The sequence below is a fragment of the Anthonomus grandis genome, chromosome 16 (assembly GCF_022605725.1).
Source record: "Anthonomus grandis grandis chromosome 16, icAntGran1.3, whole genome shotgun sequence".
NCBI lineage: Eukaryota > Metazoa > Arthropoda > Insecta > Coleoptera > Curculionidae > Anthonomus > Anthonomus grandis.
The window spans coordinates 14,963,376-14,980,551 of NC_065561.1; the positions used below are offsets into that span (position 1 = coordinate 14,963,376).

A 17,176-nucleotide genomic window follows, 5' to 3' on the forward strand; every position below is an offset into this window, starting at 1 on the left:
AGGTTACTTAATAATTACCAATTACCAAAAAGCGACCAATGAAAGGTGGAGTCTTGTCCGCAGCACACACCGTATTTTCATCGTCCTAAAACCTTCTATGTGAAGCAACTTTACGTACAGAGATCTTGCTTCGTAATTGTCACTAGTGTCATTTTGTTACTGAAATTTTCATTCATATGTTAGGCAACCCACATTTCTTTTCATTCACATGTTTTGTTAAACAAATCGAAAACTGCATTAGTAAAGCCGGCAGTATAGAGTAGGCGTATGTTTATTTATTTATTTTCTTACCACAGTTCATATTATTTCTTATCAAAAGTACCTAAATAAAAAAAATGTTTATGATTATATAACTAGAGGATCAGAGGTGAGCCGAGCGGACAATTTATGAATAAATTGCTAAAATGATATGAATTGAATTTAATTGATTCTATTTGTGGTTCTGCAGGTTATACCCAACAATATCTGATAAATAGTGTATCAGGCTAAATGGGTATTGGGAAAAAAGTTGAGTCATTAAATAAATGTAAGCCTAAGCTGTATTCATACTTGAACTAAATTTGTTTAACATAGATCTCTCAGCTATTTTTTAATTAAAGAACAAATGTCTTTGATAATATAAACTGTATATTATGGCCAACTCAAACTATAGGTGAGTCAAATTTCAATATTAATCCAGCCATATCGAGCATACTTTTTTTCTTTAGCCAAGTTGATGAATATGGGTTTGAACGCCCAGAAGACTTCGATTATGAAAAATATGATTCCTTCATGTCACAGTACATGAGAACTCTCACCAGAAGGGCCCTGAGATGGAACTCCTTATTCAGCACAAAAATTTTTGTTAAAAACAACACTTTAAAAAGGTTTATTCGCAAAGGAATCCCTGCTGATTTTCGACCGTCATGTTGGATGGCTGTGTCTGGTGCTGAAGCCTTAAGAAAAAGTAGTATTAGTTCCTATCAACAAATGAAAAACAACAATAGCAATGCAGCTATTATAGAATGTATCAAAATTGATCTACCTCGCACTTTTCCTGATAATATATTTTTTTTGAATGAAGAAAATCTACCAAATATGTTGTATAATGTGCTTGCCACATTCGCTCACCAAAGTGCCGATGTCGGATATTGTCAAGGGCTAAATTATATTGCAGGTATGTTTTTTTTTTAAATGTCTGATAAATGATAAATGTATGTTTCAAAATAGAGCGATAGGTTTCATATAAATCTCTGTCTAGATGCTTATTTAATTTTCTTAAATATGCAAATAGAGTCTGCCTGACTATTTTTGTTAAAAAAAACACAAGTGAAATTGAACTAAGCTAGCTATTTATTTGTTTATTCATTTAAAAAATCCATTTTACAGCTGCTGCTACATATGCTGATTTGTTGTCTTCTCAACCAATCCTTTTCATCTATATTATACAAAAGAGGTCAATAATAGACACTATAATAATAATTTGAATTCTCATATAAATATATAAAATTCAATATCTTTATAACTAAATACCCTACAGCTTAGTATACTTAACAATAAAAACAAATTCAAATTCAAATATGCTTTATTGTTTGAACAAAATATTGTTATAAACAAAGCTTCACCTAATCCTAAAGAGACAGAGTTACAAGGTTAAAATTATATTTAAAAATACAAGTTACAATGACGAATCAAAGTTAAACAGTTAAAATTTACATTTCCTTTTTCTTCCTTTTTTTCCTTCCTTTTTTTGTTCTTCCTTTTTTTTCCTTTCTTGAATCAATAAAATCAACTATATCTAACTTTTCTTAACTAAGTACAGTTCAACATTTAGGGATAAAAAAAAAAAAAAGAAAAACATTTAAAACAAACAGGTTAGGAATAGAGCTAGGTCTCCATTAATTAATTAAAATCTGATTGTCGTTGAAATATTCAGCCACAGAGTAATAGGCTCGACCACTCAGAAATCTCCTCAAGAGAAACTTAAATTTGATGAGAGATTTTGCCCCTCTAATGTCCTCTGGTAGGTGGTTAAAGATTTTTATACCTTCATAAAAAATTGATCTCTTTACCAAGGCAGATGTTGGAATGGGAAGCCGCAAATTATTCCGCTGGCGGGTGACATGTCGTGGATTCTGTAGGACAAACCTGTATTGATGGGAGAAAATAAGGCATGCCACCTCCTGTATGTATAGGCAGTAGATTGTAAGAATGCCCTCCGTGATAAAATATGGTTGGCATGATTCTCTTGGTGATATCCCGCATATATAATGCACAGCACGTTTCTGTAGAACAAACAACATCTGTAGAAGATAGTTGCTTGCACTACCCCAAAAGCAGACACCATACCTGAGATGGGACTCAATCAGGGAAAAGTACACGGCTCTCCCAATCCCCATGCCAAGCTCCCGACAGGCCACCCTAACAGCGAAACAACCCACAGAAACCCTATTGCTGAGAGTCCGTATATGGTCCTCAAACTTAAGCTCCTTGTCAATCACCAGACCCAAAAACTTATTGTTAGAATAAGGCGGGACAGGGCAGTTAGCAATAAGAATGTTATGAAGACTACGGTTATTTGTAAAACAAATTAGTTTGGTCTTCTCTGGATTTAATGATAGTAAATTTGCCCTGAACCACTCATATATAAGTTGAAGATCAGCCAACATGGCTATTCTCAAAGAGTCGGTATCATACCCATGCCAGAGAACGGTGGTGTCGTCAGCAAAGAGCGTGAATTTTCCCTGGATATTAAGTCGGATGAGGTCATTATAAGAGGTCAAGTCAAACATTATAAGCAGCAAAAATAGTAAGGTTTAAGTCTGAACAACACAAAGTCTGTTGTCAAATGTAAAGCCTTGCAAATTAACAGATCAAACGATCTTACCTAAGTGAAGTTCGATCTGGATTATATGAAGCCTTGTCGAAGTAAATAAGTAGAATAGGTAGTATCTCCGATGGCATCGAGTTTCACACAAATTCAAAGCAAATAAAAAACTCCCCCGGTCCTGCATACCTAAATCCATTGCATACCTTCAGTCTTCTTCAAAGCTACATTGTTGCAACCAAGGGAAATAAATAATAGGGTAGGGAAGGGACTTATTTACTTCGACAAGGCTTCATATAATCCAGATTGAACTTCACTTAGGTAAGTTTGTTTGATCTGTTAATTATATTTCAGCCTTTGTCTTGTAAATAAATAGAATAGGTAGCTATTTAAAGCGAGTTGCAACAATTTTCATTGGAAACATGTTATATGAATAATAATTAAACAACATAATGAACAGAATAACTAGAAAAAATAATATTAGGCAGAATTGGTATGAACATAAAACATTAATTCTAAGGATGGCATCAAGATAATATGGGTATACATTTATTTTTCAAGATAATTACTTATATCTTAATAAAAATGTACCTACTTAATATGACAAATAACAAATCTGGAAAATATTTTCCTATACTAACATTAGACACAAGAAACTTAAAGATAAAAACTCAAATATAATACTCAATCATAATACTAACAACTAAGAACAGTCATTGCAAAATTGTCTTTTTGAAGCAAAGGTCTGTTATAATGATTGGCAAAAACAGAGGATTTCTCTGACCAGCTAGCTGCAAGCCAAATAGAGTCATAAGATACTCCCTTTCGCGCAGCTGCAAACGTCGCAGCATGGCGAGTACTATGAGCTATGAATTGGTTCGTATCCAACCCACTCTTCTTTATTTATTTATTTATTTATACTCTTACAAACACATTTGAAATGTAATTATATGTGGGAGTGCTTACTGGCTTGCAGAAAGAAAAAGAAAAACCAATAATAATGATGAAACTAAACCTACACTAAGACTAATAACATTTAATAAAATACACCTACTTACAATTAAAAATCAAAAACAAAAAGAACAGATTAACAAGTAAATGATTAATCAGATACAAAATCAGTCTTAATTTGGGGAATACTAATATTAAAGAGATCTATATCATATTTTTGTATATAATTATTACATTCTTGCATCATTCTATTAAATGGCGAACAACTTGAGGGTGAACACTGGAAAAGATTGTTATTTTTTATTCTCAAATTGATTTTAGGAACAGCAAATGATAGATGATTAATTAAAGAACAGTTCTTATATTTTAAGTTGTTAGTTATGTAGTAAATAAATAAGACATCATTCATATTACGCCTAACACTCAATAGTACCAAATTAAATTCAATAGGAGATCATATAAGGATATGCATTATGTGTTCTTAAGTACAGGTATCTTAAAAATCTTTTTTGGACCCTTTCAATCATATTAATATGCACCATTGCTTTAGGTGCCCAGATAACTGAGGCATACTCCAAGATCGGTCTGACCAGTGAGTTGTACAGAATTATTGTTGATTTTATTTCTTTAAAATGTTTTGTATTTCTTATTACAAAACCAAGAAGCTTATATGCTTTGTTTACAATAGTTTCATAGTGTTTTTTTTCATCTATAATAATAACTTTATTTTCATCTATAATAATATTTTCAACTTCTATGTTGGCTAAAGTCTGTACTCTTTGACCAGTAGCCACTGAATTATATTGTTGAATTGTAGAGGTAGTAATGGAGGCCAAGCAAATTTCTAAAGCTTCTTCAGGTACTGAACCAGCTCTCAGGGCTTGAAGGATAACACTCCTGCCACCAGGGAAATTTTTCGCCAAAGTGGATGAGGCACATTCCTAAAAGAAAGTAAACGTTCCTCAGCCTCGAAAACTAAAGGTGTTGATTCTAATAATGATGTAAAAAGTGGGTACTATGGCTGAGATGTCCAGAAGGGCACAACAACAAATCCTCTAGCTTTTTCCTCTTTTATTTTTTTGCAAAGCACGAAGAATAACAGAAAATGGTGGAAAAGCATAAAAGAAAAACTTGTTCCATTTTATCGTAAAGGCGTCCACTGCTATAAATTCTGAACTTCCCAACCATGATACAAACTTTTTGCATTTAGCGTTCATTTTTGAAGCAAAGAGATCAACTTCTGGTTTGCCAAAAGTGGATATTATATCTTTAAACACCAAGTTGCTTATTTCCCATTCGGTTTCTTTGGATAATTTAAGTATGGATTGTGCATCTCCTTCAAAATTGTCTTTAGACTTTATATAACTGGCATATAAATAGATATTTTTACCCTCGCACCATTGCCAAATAATACGAGATAATTTCAAAAAGCGAAGCGGTACATATGGTCGACTCGTCACACAAACGAAGACTGAAGGTATGCAATGGATTTAGGTATGCAGGACCGGGGGGTTTTTTATTTGCTTTGAATTTGTGTGAGACTTGATGCCATCGGAGATACTACCTATTCTACTTATTTACGAGACAAGGCTGAAATATAATTCAATATATACTACCATATTAGACTTCCATACTTCAACCTTGGTAGCACCAAGCTAACAAACAGTTTTAAACAACAGTCAGCATTAAAACTGTTAGTTGAAATAATAATGAAGCTCATTATTCTATATGCCCAATGTTTGTAATATGCTCTGTAAATGCTAGTTTGCAATTTATTGCAAGCTCATCACACAATTTTTTTTAACTACATCCTTATTAAGGATTATAGACAGAGTAGAACATTTTTTTGTATGGTTGAAATGCATTATCTTCACAACATTCTATAACAATATCGAAATTTCTATGTACTGGCACAGACTTTCTCAGGACTAATTTCCATATATACCTTCAGATTATATGAAAAAGTCGTGCTTTGGTCTAAAAGTAGATCCCTAAGTCACTCCAGATTTACTAGTGTAAAAATTAGACCTGGCACCTCAATGTATTGGTGCCTGTTTGACAGATAAGAAACAACTAATTAAATTATCAGGCACATTATTGTGGTAAAGTGACTTTACAATAAAACTATGCCTAACCTATCAAAGCCCTTTTCCATGTCAGTGTATTTACATCAGTTTGCTTTTTTTCCATTTAAAACAATATGAACAAATTGACATTCACAAACCATGTTGCTGTGCAGATATATTATACTTGACTTGATTATAGAGTCTATTAAACAAAGCTATTTCAAAAACCTTGGACACAGCATTAAGAATTGTAGCAGGTTGGTAGTTTGTTGCTTTGTTTTTAGCACCTTTCTTAAATAGGGGAATTACCATACTTATTCGCCAGGTTGTGGGATAAACTGAAACCATTAAACTAAGATTAAAGATATAACAAAGGGGTGAACCATCAATCTTGTACACATGTCTATGAACATTTTTATTCAATGTGCAACTCATGGCTTTGTCAAAAGCCTTTTCGAAGTTGGTAAATAGAACTTCAACTTGGTTTGATAATATAGATCAAAATTCGATAATGGAGACTCATTCACGACAATGAGGGAAACCATGCTTTAGCTCAGATATATGATTACACATATACCCATACAGTTTTTTAAAAAGAACAATTTCAAGCACAGAGAACTCAGAGATTGTGGAGATCCACAGGATGAAAAAAACACAATTTCAACTGCCTGGACGAATTAAATCATTCTTCCTCTTCTTTTTTTTACTTCTTTCCAGGTTGTAAGACCCTGGGCTTAGAACATAATTCATTTCTTCCAGGCAGTTGAAAATGAAAACATGCCAGTCAATTGTGATTGTGGGAGTCCACAGGATAAAAAAAAACAGTTTCAACTGCCAGGACGAATTAGATCATTCTTCCTTTTCTTCTTTTTTATACTTCCTTCCAGGTTGTAAGACCCTAGGCTTAGAACATAATTAATTTCTTCCAGGCAGTTGAAAATGAAAATATTTCTGACAATTAAGATTGTGGAGGTCCATGGGATAGAAATAAGACAATTTCAACTGCCTGGACGAATTAAATCATTCTTCCTCTTCTTCTTTTTTATACTTCCTTCCAGGTTATAAGACCTTGGGCTTAGAACCTAATTTATTTCTTCCAGGCAGTTAAAAATTAAAACATGCCAGTCAATTGTGATTATGGGAGTCCACAGGATGGAAAAAAACAGTTTCAACTGCCAGGACGAATTAGATCATTCTTCCTTTTTTTCTTTTTTATACTTCCTTCCAGGTTGTAAGACCCTAGGCTTAGAACATAATTTATTTCTTCCAGGCAGTTGAAAATTAAAACATTCCAGGCAATTGAGATTGTGGAGGTCCATGGGATAGAAAGAACACAATTTCAACTGCCTGAACGAATTAAATCATTCTTCCTCTTCTTTTTTATATTTTCTTCCAGGTTGTAAGTCCCTGGGCTTAGAACATAATTAATTTCTTCCAGGCTTACTACCTCCTGTTTTGAACCACTTTTAAAAATGCAAATTATTTTCTTCCATTCACTGGTGAAGGCTGATTTTTTAAGGCCATGATTAAACATGAATGTCAGTGGCTGAGTTAGTAGGTCACCTTTAGAATATATCCTGAAACACCATCGAAGCCAATTGCTATTTCCATTTAATTTTATCATAAATTGACTGTCTAATGATGATAAACTGACATGTATTGTACTCCTCTGACTTTATATGGTTTTCAAAAAAAAATTATGAGAAAACTTCCAACCATCTCTAGAGTGTTGTAACTTTATCTCCAAAGATACAAAGTTTTATTTTTTCACTATATTAACCAGCAGAAGAAATTTGACCTTAGTATTCATCAAAAAAGAAGTTATACTACAGACTTAATTTCAGTAAACCCATATTTGTTGAAAAGCATTAGTTAAATCGTACCAAATTTTTTAGGATTAATATTGTTAGCTACAAAAGATGAATCCATCACATTTTGGCTGTTAAAAACCCTAGTTGATAATATGCTACCAAAGTATTACATTAAGACTATGTCAGGACTATTAACTGACTTAGATGTTCTAAATGAATTAGTGCAAAAAGCCGAGCCAGTTGTTCACAGACATATATTAAATGTAGGAATGCCATGGGCAATGGGTACTACAAAATGGTTCATTTGCCTTTATGCCGATGTCCTTCCAACAGAGACTGTGTTGAGAATATGGGATTGTTTGTTTTTTGAAGGATCGAAAATCTTATTTAGAGTTGCACTGGCCCTTATTAAACTACATAAGCAGGAGATTTTGCAGACAAGTGACCTTAGTGAGTTGATGACTGTGTTCAAGAATATGAAAAACCATCCTAGAGTTATTGATTGCCATAGTTTTATTACTGTGAGTTATTTTTTATATAAATATATTTTGTTTGTAGTAAGTTATTATATTTTTTAGGATATGTTCCGGTTATCAGGAAATTTACAAAAAAGGGAAATTGAAAAGTTAAGAATGAAGTATAAAAAAGATTAGTGTCCAGGTCAAGTTAGTTAAATAAACACACCAAACTTCTCAAAATAATTTATTAAATCTACTCTAGTCATATTTACAGTATATAAGATTTTATACATACAATAAAATTTACTTGCTTATCATTTTCTACTTATCTTGAATGTTTTTCTAAGAAATCTTTAGCTTCATTAATCTTCGATGCAATGTAAGGAGATCCACCTCTATCTGGGTGATTTACTGCCATCACTTTTTTAAATGCATCTTTAACCTTTGCCTTGTTTGCCGAGGGGCTCACTCCTAAAAGTAAATTTTTATTGAAATGAAGGCAGGTTTTAGGAAAGAAGTGACTTAAAAAACAAGTTTAAAAGAATCTGCACTGCTCATATTTCTGTTTGTATCACATGTTCCTTCAGTCAAAATGTTACATTCTACAAAAAACTAAATTACCCCAACCAATTGAAGAAGTATAACCTTGATTCACAAAGACTTTATTTACCCTTAAATTCATTTGTTGCCTAAAATTCCTTGGCTTTTCTTCTGTATTACTAAATTTTCCACTCTTCTGTTAAATTTAATCATGGTTTATTAGCATTGAATGGTGGATTATAACTGAATTATTTTAGAGGTTAATTTAAAATATTACCTAAAATTAAAGCAGCCTCTCTTCTATTCATTTTAGGATCGAAACCTCCTTTGTAGTACTTGGCGTTCGCAGCAGATTCTTCAAATTTTGGAAGGTTTTTCATTGCTTCGTTAAACGTCTTGGCTGCGTTTGGCATTTGCCTTAAAGCGTAGCGCGCCCCAAAACCTACGGCGGCTAAACCTAAACCCGCTAATATTACACCGTTCTAGAAAAAGGCATTGAAAAAGACTTTACACGTGATAAAAATAATAATTTCTTACCATTTTACGCTTTTTTTTGTGTTTTTCTGGTTGACTTTAAATTTTAATCGATTGTTTACTTTTGACAGTCAGCTGATCTTAAATCAAATGACTTTACAACTTGTCAATGTCAACATTCATTTAAGAAACATGTTGAAACTTCCCAAGTCTTAGGGCCTGTTTACATAAGCGCTGGTGGTTGCGCATTTCCACCTGAAATATTTGCAGAGTGGTATTTATATGCACTATTTAAGTTATATTAAAGGCAGATTACTTTAAAAGAACTTAAATTTTATTTTGTAATTATACAAAGGAGCCGCCAACAGAACAAAATTAAAGAAATATTACACCGTTTAACTATAGTATATTAGAACAAATCCCAACATTTAGGTACTAAAACTAAGGGGCTCACCTTAACTACGAAAAATATACTATATCTTATATTTACGCTGTGAAACTCTCCCACAATAATGAAAATTTCGGTAAAAGTTTTTGCGAATTTCAGTCACAAGGCTGCTTAAATCACAACCTAATTCTGAGACTGAATTCTTAGACAGAAAGAATTTCTCAAGATTCAGTATTTCTTATAAAGAAAGTCTTTAGAAAATATGGGGCAGTAAAGCAGCAATCCTCTAAATATTAATTAGCTTGTAAAGCAACTACTATATGATGTTTGTAATCGATTAATAATCACAATTCAGCGCACAAGTACTGCATTACATACAAAGTTTCAGTACCTTTCTAAAACAGATTGTGCGTTTTAATAGACAAATCTCGAGTAGAAATCAGAGCCAGAATAATATTTCGATTGGCATAGAACTATGTTGAGTATCTAGGTAAAATTGGAAATTTTCTTTTTGAAAATGAACAGAGAACATATTACCTCCGCTCTGGCTATTTATGTCTTTGCCCAAGGTAATGTATATCTTAGCCTTAAACTTCAATCCAGTTGCAAAATGGATGGAATTCTTTTTCGCGTAAACGCATTGAGGAGCGACGTAGTTTGGACATTATTAAATGCTCCTAGATTTTGCCCTTCCCTTTGTTGTGTTTCATAACATTTTCTTTAATCTTCCTTTGAAATTAGGTTCTTTTGCAATTAGAAATTGGATTCTCTGGAGAGACTAGACTGTCCTGATTTCCAAATACAATTTTGACGTGATGGTATATATTCTTTATTTTGTTTCTCTTTTGATTCAGGATGTGTTCCAATGGTCGGAACGGCACGGACACTCCTGGCATGGTCGGAATATAGTTACTACATTTGCAACACTTTTTTGAGGGTAATAGGTAATTTATTTGCTTATATATTAGCAGTACTTGTTGGACGGCTTTGAGAACGATAGTCAGGTGTACAGTATATTCACTGATTTCTTAAAGGCGTTCGACAAAGTGAGCCGTGAACATCTCATTCCGAACTTGCGTGATATAGGTCTGGGTGACAGTCTTTTAAAGTAGATTGGTGGATTTTTGTCAAATATTATTAATTCAGTTAGAGCGTATAAATAACATAATTTCTAAAGAAAATAGCCTTAAAGTGAAGAGGACTCGTTCGGATTTACTTCTATATATTATATTAGGGTATGTAGTAGGGAGTATCGATATCTTTATTTCTCATAATATCCGCTAGGTATTTCAATTTTATTTTTGAACGGGGTAGCACTTCCATGTTTATAATGTGAGCTGTCCATGGTATTCTGAACATTCTTCTATATAGCCACATCTCAAATGCTTCCAGATTTTTAGTGGTAGCTTTCGTGAGTGTCTAGGATTCTACGCTATATAATAAAATAGAAAAGACGAGAGAATGTTAAGTGCTTTATTTTCGTTTCAAGACATATTTTGTGACTCTTGACTCTATGACTCTCATTTTGTTAAATACTCTCCTTGCTTTTCCTATATAATATTTAGTTTCTTGTGCATTGTCCCATTGTTCATTTATAATGGTTACAGGATAGCAATATTATTGAACACGTTTAATTCGTGTTCCGTTGACATAATCTCCATTTACATCTCTTTTGCTGCTGATCATTTGTTTCATTTTCTTTACGTTGATATTAAGATATACGTATATGGTCCATTAACCTTTGCAGTGCTTCCAGGCTATCTGCTATCACCATGGCCTTTACTTACATATTTAAATTTAATACACTATAAATAGAGATAAGTTAAATTTGGTGGCGAGGTCTAGCTTCAAGCTACTCCTATACCTAACCACCCATTAAAAATAAAAAAAGAAAAATAAAGAAATGAAAAAAAAAATACAAATAGAAAGGATTTAAACCTAACCTATACCTTTTTTTACTCCGTTAAGGCTTCGAATTTACTTACATTTTACAAAATATTAAATGGAATGTTTCTATTGCCCTGGTATTTTAGAAAATGTGAAAAATAGAGTTTCCTTCCTCCAATCACTAGAATGATAAGATGAGATATCCAATCCTTAGACAGCTGCAGATATCTAGTTTTAATGGCAAAATGAATGCACTTAATGAGATTAATAAGGTTATTTCTAGTGTAACTTATTATCCTAATAGGCACCATGATATTGAGGAGGAGGAATATTTAACACCTGAGAGAATGGCGGTAAGTTAATAAATCACTTTCTAATTGCAATGTTTCTTTTTTTTGAAAATGGCTGTTATCCAAGCCAGCTTTAGCCAGCTTTTAATGATGAGAGTATTTATTATATACCCCTTCGTAGTTCACCGGTAACTAAGTTTGATAACTTTTTATCAGAAAAAGTATTTGAATTTTCCATAGTTTACCATAATACATACGATCTCTATATTATTTGTGTATATAGAACACCTGACGCTGACTTACAGACTTTCCTTCAAAAACTACTAAGCTTGCTAGAATCCTTGCCCTTAAAAGGTAAATTTATTTTGTGTGGCGACCTTAATATTGATTTTTCCAGTGTGTGTGCTGCTCAAGAATCTCTTCACTCTATTTTCGTCTCAATGGGTATAGGAATGCATATTAACTTTCCTACCAGAATAACTAGAAATAGTTCTAATACCATCGACTATGTCGTGTCATCTTTTGCTCCTGAACTCGTAGATTGTACGGTTTTTAATTACGGATTTTCTGATCATGAAGCTGCACTAACTAAATTTTCCATAAATTCTAAAGGCAAAAACACATTACGTAAATTAGGCCGTGTTTTTGTCAAAAATAATTTTTTACAATTCAAGAAGTTATGCCAAACGGCTGATTGGGATTTTCTTTCTGACGATATAGATAGTAAATTTTCTAGTTTTATAAAGTCTTTATCAAGTATTGCAGATAAGTCGTTTCCTCTTAGACCTATCAAAATTAAACATCATAAGCCATGGACCACTAAAGGCTTACGTGTTTCTGCAAAAAACATGCGCTCATTATTACACCTGAAAAAATTTACAGACAGTGTATTTTTTCATAACTATGTCAAGCTTTATAGAAAAATGTACCATAAGACTATAAAAGCTGCAAAAGATATTTATTATAATAAAAGGATGATCGAATCAAGTAATGTTGCCAAAAAAACATGGTCTATTGTAAATGAATTAAGAAATAAGACTTCTTCATCTAGCACTATCACTACTTCGCCTGAGGACCTTAATCACTACTTTGTTAATGTAGCTAAAAATCTAATGGCTGCCATAACACCTTCTCACGATCCTCGTTCATATCTCCCAAATGAAAATTTACACAGCTACTTTTTTACCCCCATTGTATCAACAGAGCTTCAAACTACAATTAATGAAATAAAAAACAAATCATCATCTGGTACAGATGGGCTCACTCTCAAAATGTTTTCCAATCTGCCAAATTGCACCTTAATCCATCTTAATTAACAAGTCATTCCAAAATGGAGTCTTTCCTACCTGCCTTAAGACTGCAATAATTATTCCTTTGCATAAGGGAGGAGATAAACAACAAGTTTCAAACTATCGCCCAATCGCACTCCTTCCCACTTTATCAAAGATCATTGAACGATTGGTTAAAAAAAGGCTCTTATCGTTTCTGTTTAAATATAAAATTATTACTCCTCACCAATTTGGATTCTTGAGTAACAAGTGCACAAATGATGCTATGTTTTCTCTCTTTAATAGTGTTTACACCAGTATAAATAATAATCATTTAACAGCAACAATTTTTTGTGATTTCTCCAAGGCTTTTGATTGTGTAAACCATAACATCTTAATTGACAAATTGAATCACTATGGGTTCAGAGGAACGCCCCTTGAGTAGTTTAAATCGTATCTCAGTTACAGAAATCAGCTTGTAAAGGTTGACACGACGAAGTCTTCTTGCAAACCAATAGAATGTGGGGTACCTCAAGGTTCAGTCCTGGGCCCTATTTTGTTTCTGATTTTTATAAATGACTGTCTATCTGTCTTTTTGCTGACGATACTAGCTTTACATGGAGCAATCCGGATGCTAGGGCACTACATGCTACTATTTCTAATGACTTAATTACCATTAAATCGTGGTGCGATTCTAATCTTCTGTGCCTAAATGTCTCAAAAACTAAAGTCTTATCATATAAAACTACTATTCAACCCTTTGTACTTAACAACACCAGTTTGGACGTTGTAGAATCTGTAAAGTTCTTGGAACTTAATGTTGACTACTCCCTAAAATGGGACTAGCATATTGATGCCTTATATAAAAAATTAAGTTCAGCATGTTTTGCCTTAAGATCAGTTTCCAGGGAATTAAGTTTTCAAACATCAAGAACAGTTTATTATGCCCTTTTTGAGTCACATCTACGTTACGCCCTTCCATTCTGGGGCACATGCGGTGTCAAAAGAGAGCAGTTCGGTATCTGCTTGGACTTAATAGCAGAGCTCACTGTCAAGAAATCTTTAAAAAATACAAGATACTTACTCTTCCCTCTTTATTTATATTGGAATCTATTTGATTTTTTTTTGTTATTTTTGCTATGTACTATTTTGTTAATTTTAATTTTACTGATTATTTAGTATTAATTATAATTATTATTTTTATGCATATTTATGTCTGTACTTATATTTTTTTATTTTATTCTTGTAAATTGGCTCTGCCGTTGTAATAAATAAATTTAAAAAGATTACTTTTATTACCTGTGTGAGTTTTTTTGTCTAGGGTCTAAGGTTTTCTGTCTTTTTTAATCTATAAACCGTTATTACAAATGTAATTGTAAGTTTTAAATTGTACACTTCTTGCATGTTTGTACAGGTTTGTTGTATTTTCCATTTCCTTCTCTATTTAAATGTTTACAACTTGGCATCGTGGCATCAGTGCTGTCAACCAACTGTCTAGCCCTTGTTCTAGGATAAAATTCCCTAGAAGAAAACTCGTCGCGAAATTTAGGGATATTGATTCAGAAATGTTGGTCAGAAGATTTGCAAAATCACGACGTGCCTGAAAAAGATATTTCTGAACGTCAATAATCAAGAAACTTTTTAAAGGTTGTTGGAAATATTCGATATTTTTTAAATTCAGCGAAATTCGAAGACTGTTATCTTAATTAAACTGAAGGGGAAGAAGTTCCAGGAGCGTTGGAATCGTTATTTTCGCGACGCCATTTTGTATGAGCCGGTGATTTTACCCTATAGTTGTCAAAATTTTTCGTGAATTTAAACAATTTTCTTTATCCAGTGATTTTTCTCGGCGACTCGGACCCAGTCCGTAGCTCATCTACAATTTACGGGGTAAGTAAAACACCATTTTGCCGCATTAAGCCCGTATTTTGTCATCGCTGTCACTCCCATTTATTTTTGATCTAAAATCTGACATTACTTCACTACCCAATATTTTTCATCCTATGACATTATTCTTGGCTATTTTGGGGTTTTTTTGAAAAACAACTATTCGCGACAATGTTTTCTGTATCGCGTGTTTTTCAGTTTATTTAAAATGATTGCCTAGTCCACAACATAAACAATGACTGTTGCAACTCGGGGACAAGAAGTGGCTGAGGAAAATAAGGAAACCCAGGTATATTACACTTCACTGCTTTCCCTAGAAATAGGTGTCAAAACATATTTTTGTTCTTGTAGAATCCCACTGCAGGCCCATCAAACATTATAGAAGATCTACAAGATGAAAATGCAGAGCCGGAGTTTCCAAAAGAAAAACTAGCCACTTTAGAAGACAAAATTACTCACACAAGATGGGTGGTTCCTGTATTACCTGATCAGGAACTTGAAGTTTTACTTAAAGCATCCATAGATTTAGCAAAGAAGAACTTAGATATTAAATCAGAATCATGTCAGAGATTCTTTCGAGAGGCCTTAACCATGTCCTTTACAAAAATACTTACCGATGATGCAGTTTCTAGTTGGAAAGCCAATATTCATATGTGCATTTACCAGAATTGCTTAAAATTAATTGAATTATGTGTAACAAAACTGCCACATGACTGGTTTCCTTTATTGGACCTTTTAGCTATGGTATTAAATCCAAATAACAAATTTCATAGTTTTAATTCATCAAGGCAGAGCGAGTCTGCCGGACCAGGATGTATTTTAAGTGAGGAGGAGCTGTTTGCCAGACCTTCACAAGACCCCAGAAACCCGAGGGGGTGGCTGGTTGATTTCATAAATAAATTCGGAGAACTTGGAGGTTTTCAGAAGCTTTTGGAGAGGTTTCAAAGTGGCAAAAACCTGACTGTATCTGTGGTATATGCTCTGTTGATGCCTTTTGGACTCTGCTATGAATTTCTAACTCCTCATACAATTCACAAATATGTGCTGCCCATATTGGTAAGTCTTTTAATTTGAACTTAGTAATGTAAAGATTTAATTAAATCAGAAATTGCTTTATGGTATAAAGAGCTCATTATGTTCTCATTTATGAAGCTGTGGATAAAAAAAATTCAAGAAAGAAAAAAAATTACAGTATAATGAGTATATAAAATAAATAAAACTAACATTTAGTCAAAGTCAAAAATAGCTTTATTGTTACGTAACATCATCTGTTGTTAACAAAGCATTATATAAAACCTTAAAGATAGTTGACAACATAATCTTTTTGGCACTTTTTTTCAGAATACACAAAATTTGAGGAAAAATTATATTATATAAATATAACATAATCTTTTACAAAAATATAAAAATTTTAACAATTCTTACATACATATATAGAACACACCCAAAGAAAGGGTAGTAAGAATTCACATTACGCTGCCCAAAAATCTTCACTGTCAAAAAATTGTATTTAAAAACTCGTCTAGAGAATAAAATGCTTTAACAAGCAAAAGTTTCTTTATATTTTTCCTAAAACATTTTTCACAATTTATTAGCCTTATATAAAGGGGTAGGTGGTTAAAAAGCCTTCTGCCCCCGTACACAAAAGAGGACTTAATCTGCTCACTTTTTGGGATAGGCAGAGGTAAAGAGAAGGTTGTTCGGAGATTGTAACCTGAGGAGGGGGGGCCAAGCTGATGGCAACATTTTTTGTGGATAAGACAAACAGTCTCTAAAATAAAAAGGCATGGCAATGTCAGGACAGAGTGTTTTAAAAATAATGGCCTACAGGGGCTATGAAAGGGAGCTGCACACATGTAGCATATGGCTCTTTTTTGCAAAATAAATAGAGAGCTGAACAAATACTGAGAGCACACACCCCAAAACACAATACCGTATCTCAGATGAGACTCAATAAGAGCATGGTAGGCAATTTTGGCCACATCAAGTCCCAGAGAATGTGTTATTACTCTAATAGCATAACAGTTGGATGATTACTTCCCTATTAAAGAGTAGATATGATTTTCAAATTTTAATTGCTTATCAATCGTCAGGCCCAAAAATTTGCATGTTTCAGAAGGACTTATTGTTTCATTTTGCAAAGTGACAGTTCCAAGGTTACATTTAAAAGTTAAAATATTAGTTTTAGAAATATAAAAAGTTAATCTATTAGATTCACACCATGACTTTACAAGAATTAAATCTTCATCAATGATATTCCTTAATCTCTTGGTGTCAGTGTCATGCCAAAGTAATGTTGGATCATCCGCAAAGATAGTAAATTTGCCCCTAATTGGAATTTGAGAGATAT

General features: G+C 33.1%; 3 protein-coding genes across 6 annotated transcripts in view; 2 read left to right on the top strand and 1 right to left on the bottom strand.

The window, feature by feature from the left end:
- The first annotated feature begins 201 nt into the window (after positions 1–201).
- On the top strand, positions 202–8,416 carry LOC126745878 (growth hormone-regulated TBC protein 1-A-like). The gene is made up of 5 exons (XM_050453909.1): positions 202–367; positions 449–652; positions 708–1,156; positions 7,719–8,155; positions 8,213–8,416. The coding sequence occupies exons 2-5, from the start codon at positions 633–635 to the stop codon at positions 8,285–8,287; spliced, it is 981 nt and encodes a 326-aa protein (XP_050309866.1). The 5' UTR covers positions 202–367; positions 449–632; the 3' UTR covers positions 8,288–8,416.
- On the bottom strand, positions 8,324–9,258 carry LOC126745879 (mitochondrial import inner membrane translocase subunit TIM14). The gene is made up of 3 exons (XM_050453910.1): positions 9,170–9,258; positions 8,910–9,114; positions 8,324–8,563 (listed from the first exon to the last, which is right to left on the bottom strand). Exons 1-3 carry the CDS (start codon positions 9,170–9,172, stop codon positions 8,418–8,420), a joined length of 354 nt encoding a protein of 117 aa, XP_050309867.1. The 5' UTR covers positions 9,173–9,258; the 3' UTR covers positions 8,324–8,417.
- Positions 9,259–11,593: 2,335 nt separating this feature from the next.
- Positions 11,594–17,176, top strand: part of LOC126745452 (probable ubiquitin carboxyl-terminal hydrolase FAF-X) — a 75,216-nt gene continuing 69,633 nt past the window's right edge. For 2 of the 4 annotated variants that reach the window (XR_007663550.1, XM_050453308.1), the window contains exons 1-3: positions 14,504–14,829; positions 15,025–15,115; positions 15,178–15,882. Coding sequence is in view for 3 of the 4 variants with exons in the window: in XM_050453308.1 (XP_050309265.1) it covers positions 15,062–15,115; positions 15,178–15,882 (759 nt within the window). In the remaining variant the exon portion in view is untranslated. Of the gene's footprint in view, positions 11,735–14,503; positions 14,830–15,024; positions 15,116–15,177; positions 15,883–17,176 lie in introns of those variants that run through there. The other 2 variants (XM_050453309.1, XM_050453310.1) reach the window with 2 other exon arrangements.

What these genes read in the sequence shown, in the direction of transcription:
- LOC126745879 (XM_050453910.1), bottom strand. An exon ending in AGAGGCTGCTTTAATTTTAG is followed by an intron (nt 8,564 to 8,909) that starts GTAATATTTTAA and finishes ATTTACTTTTAG; the next exon opens with GAGTGAGCCCCTCGGCAAAC.
- LOC126745878 (XM_050453909.1), top strand. Translation starts at nt 633, where the DNA reads ATGGCCAACTCAAACTATAG. An exon ending in ATGGCCAACTCAAACTATAG is followed by an intron (nt 653 to 707) that starts GTGAGTCAAATT and finishes TTTTTTCTTTAG; the next exon opens with CCAAGTTGATGAATATGGGT. An exon ending in AGGGCTAAATTATATTGCAG is followed by an intron (nt 1,157 to 7,718) that starts GTATGTTTTTTT and finishes CAAATTTTTTAG; the next exon opens with GATTAATATTGTTAGCTACA.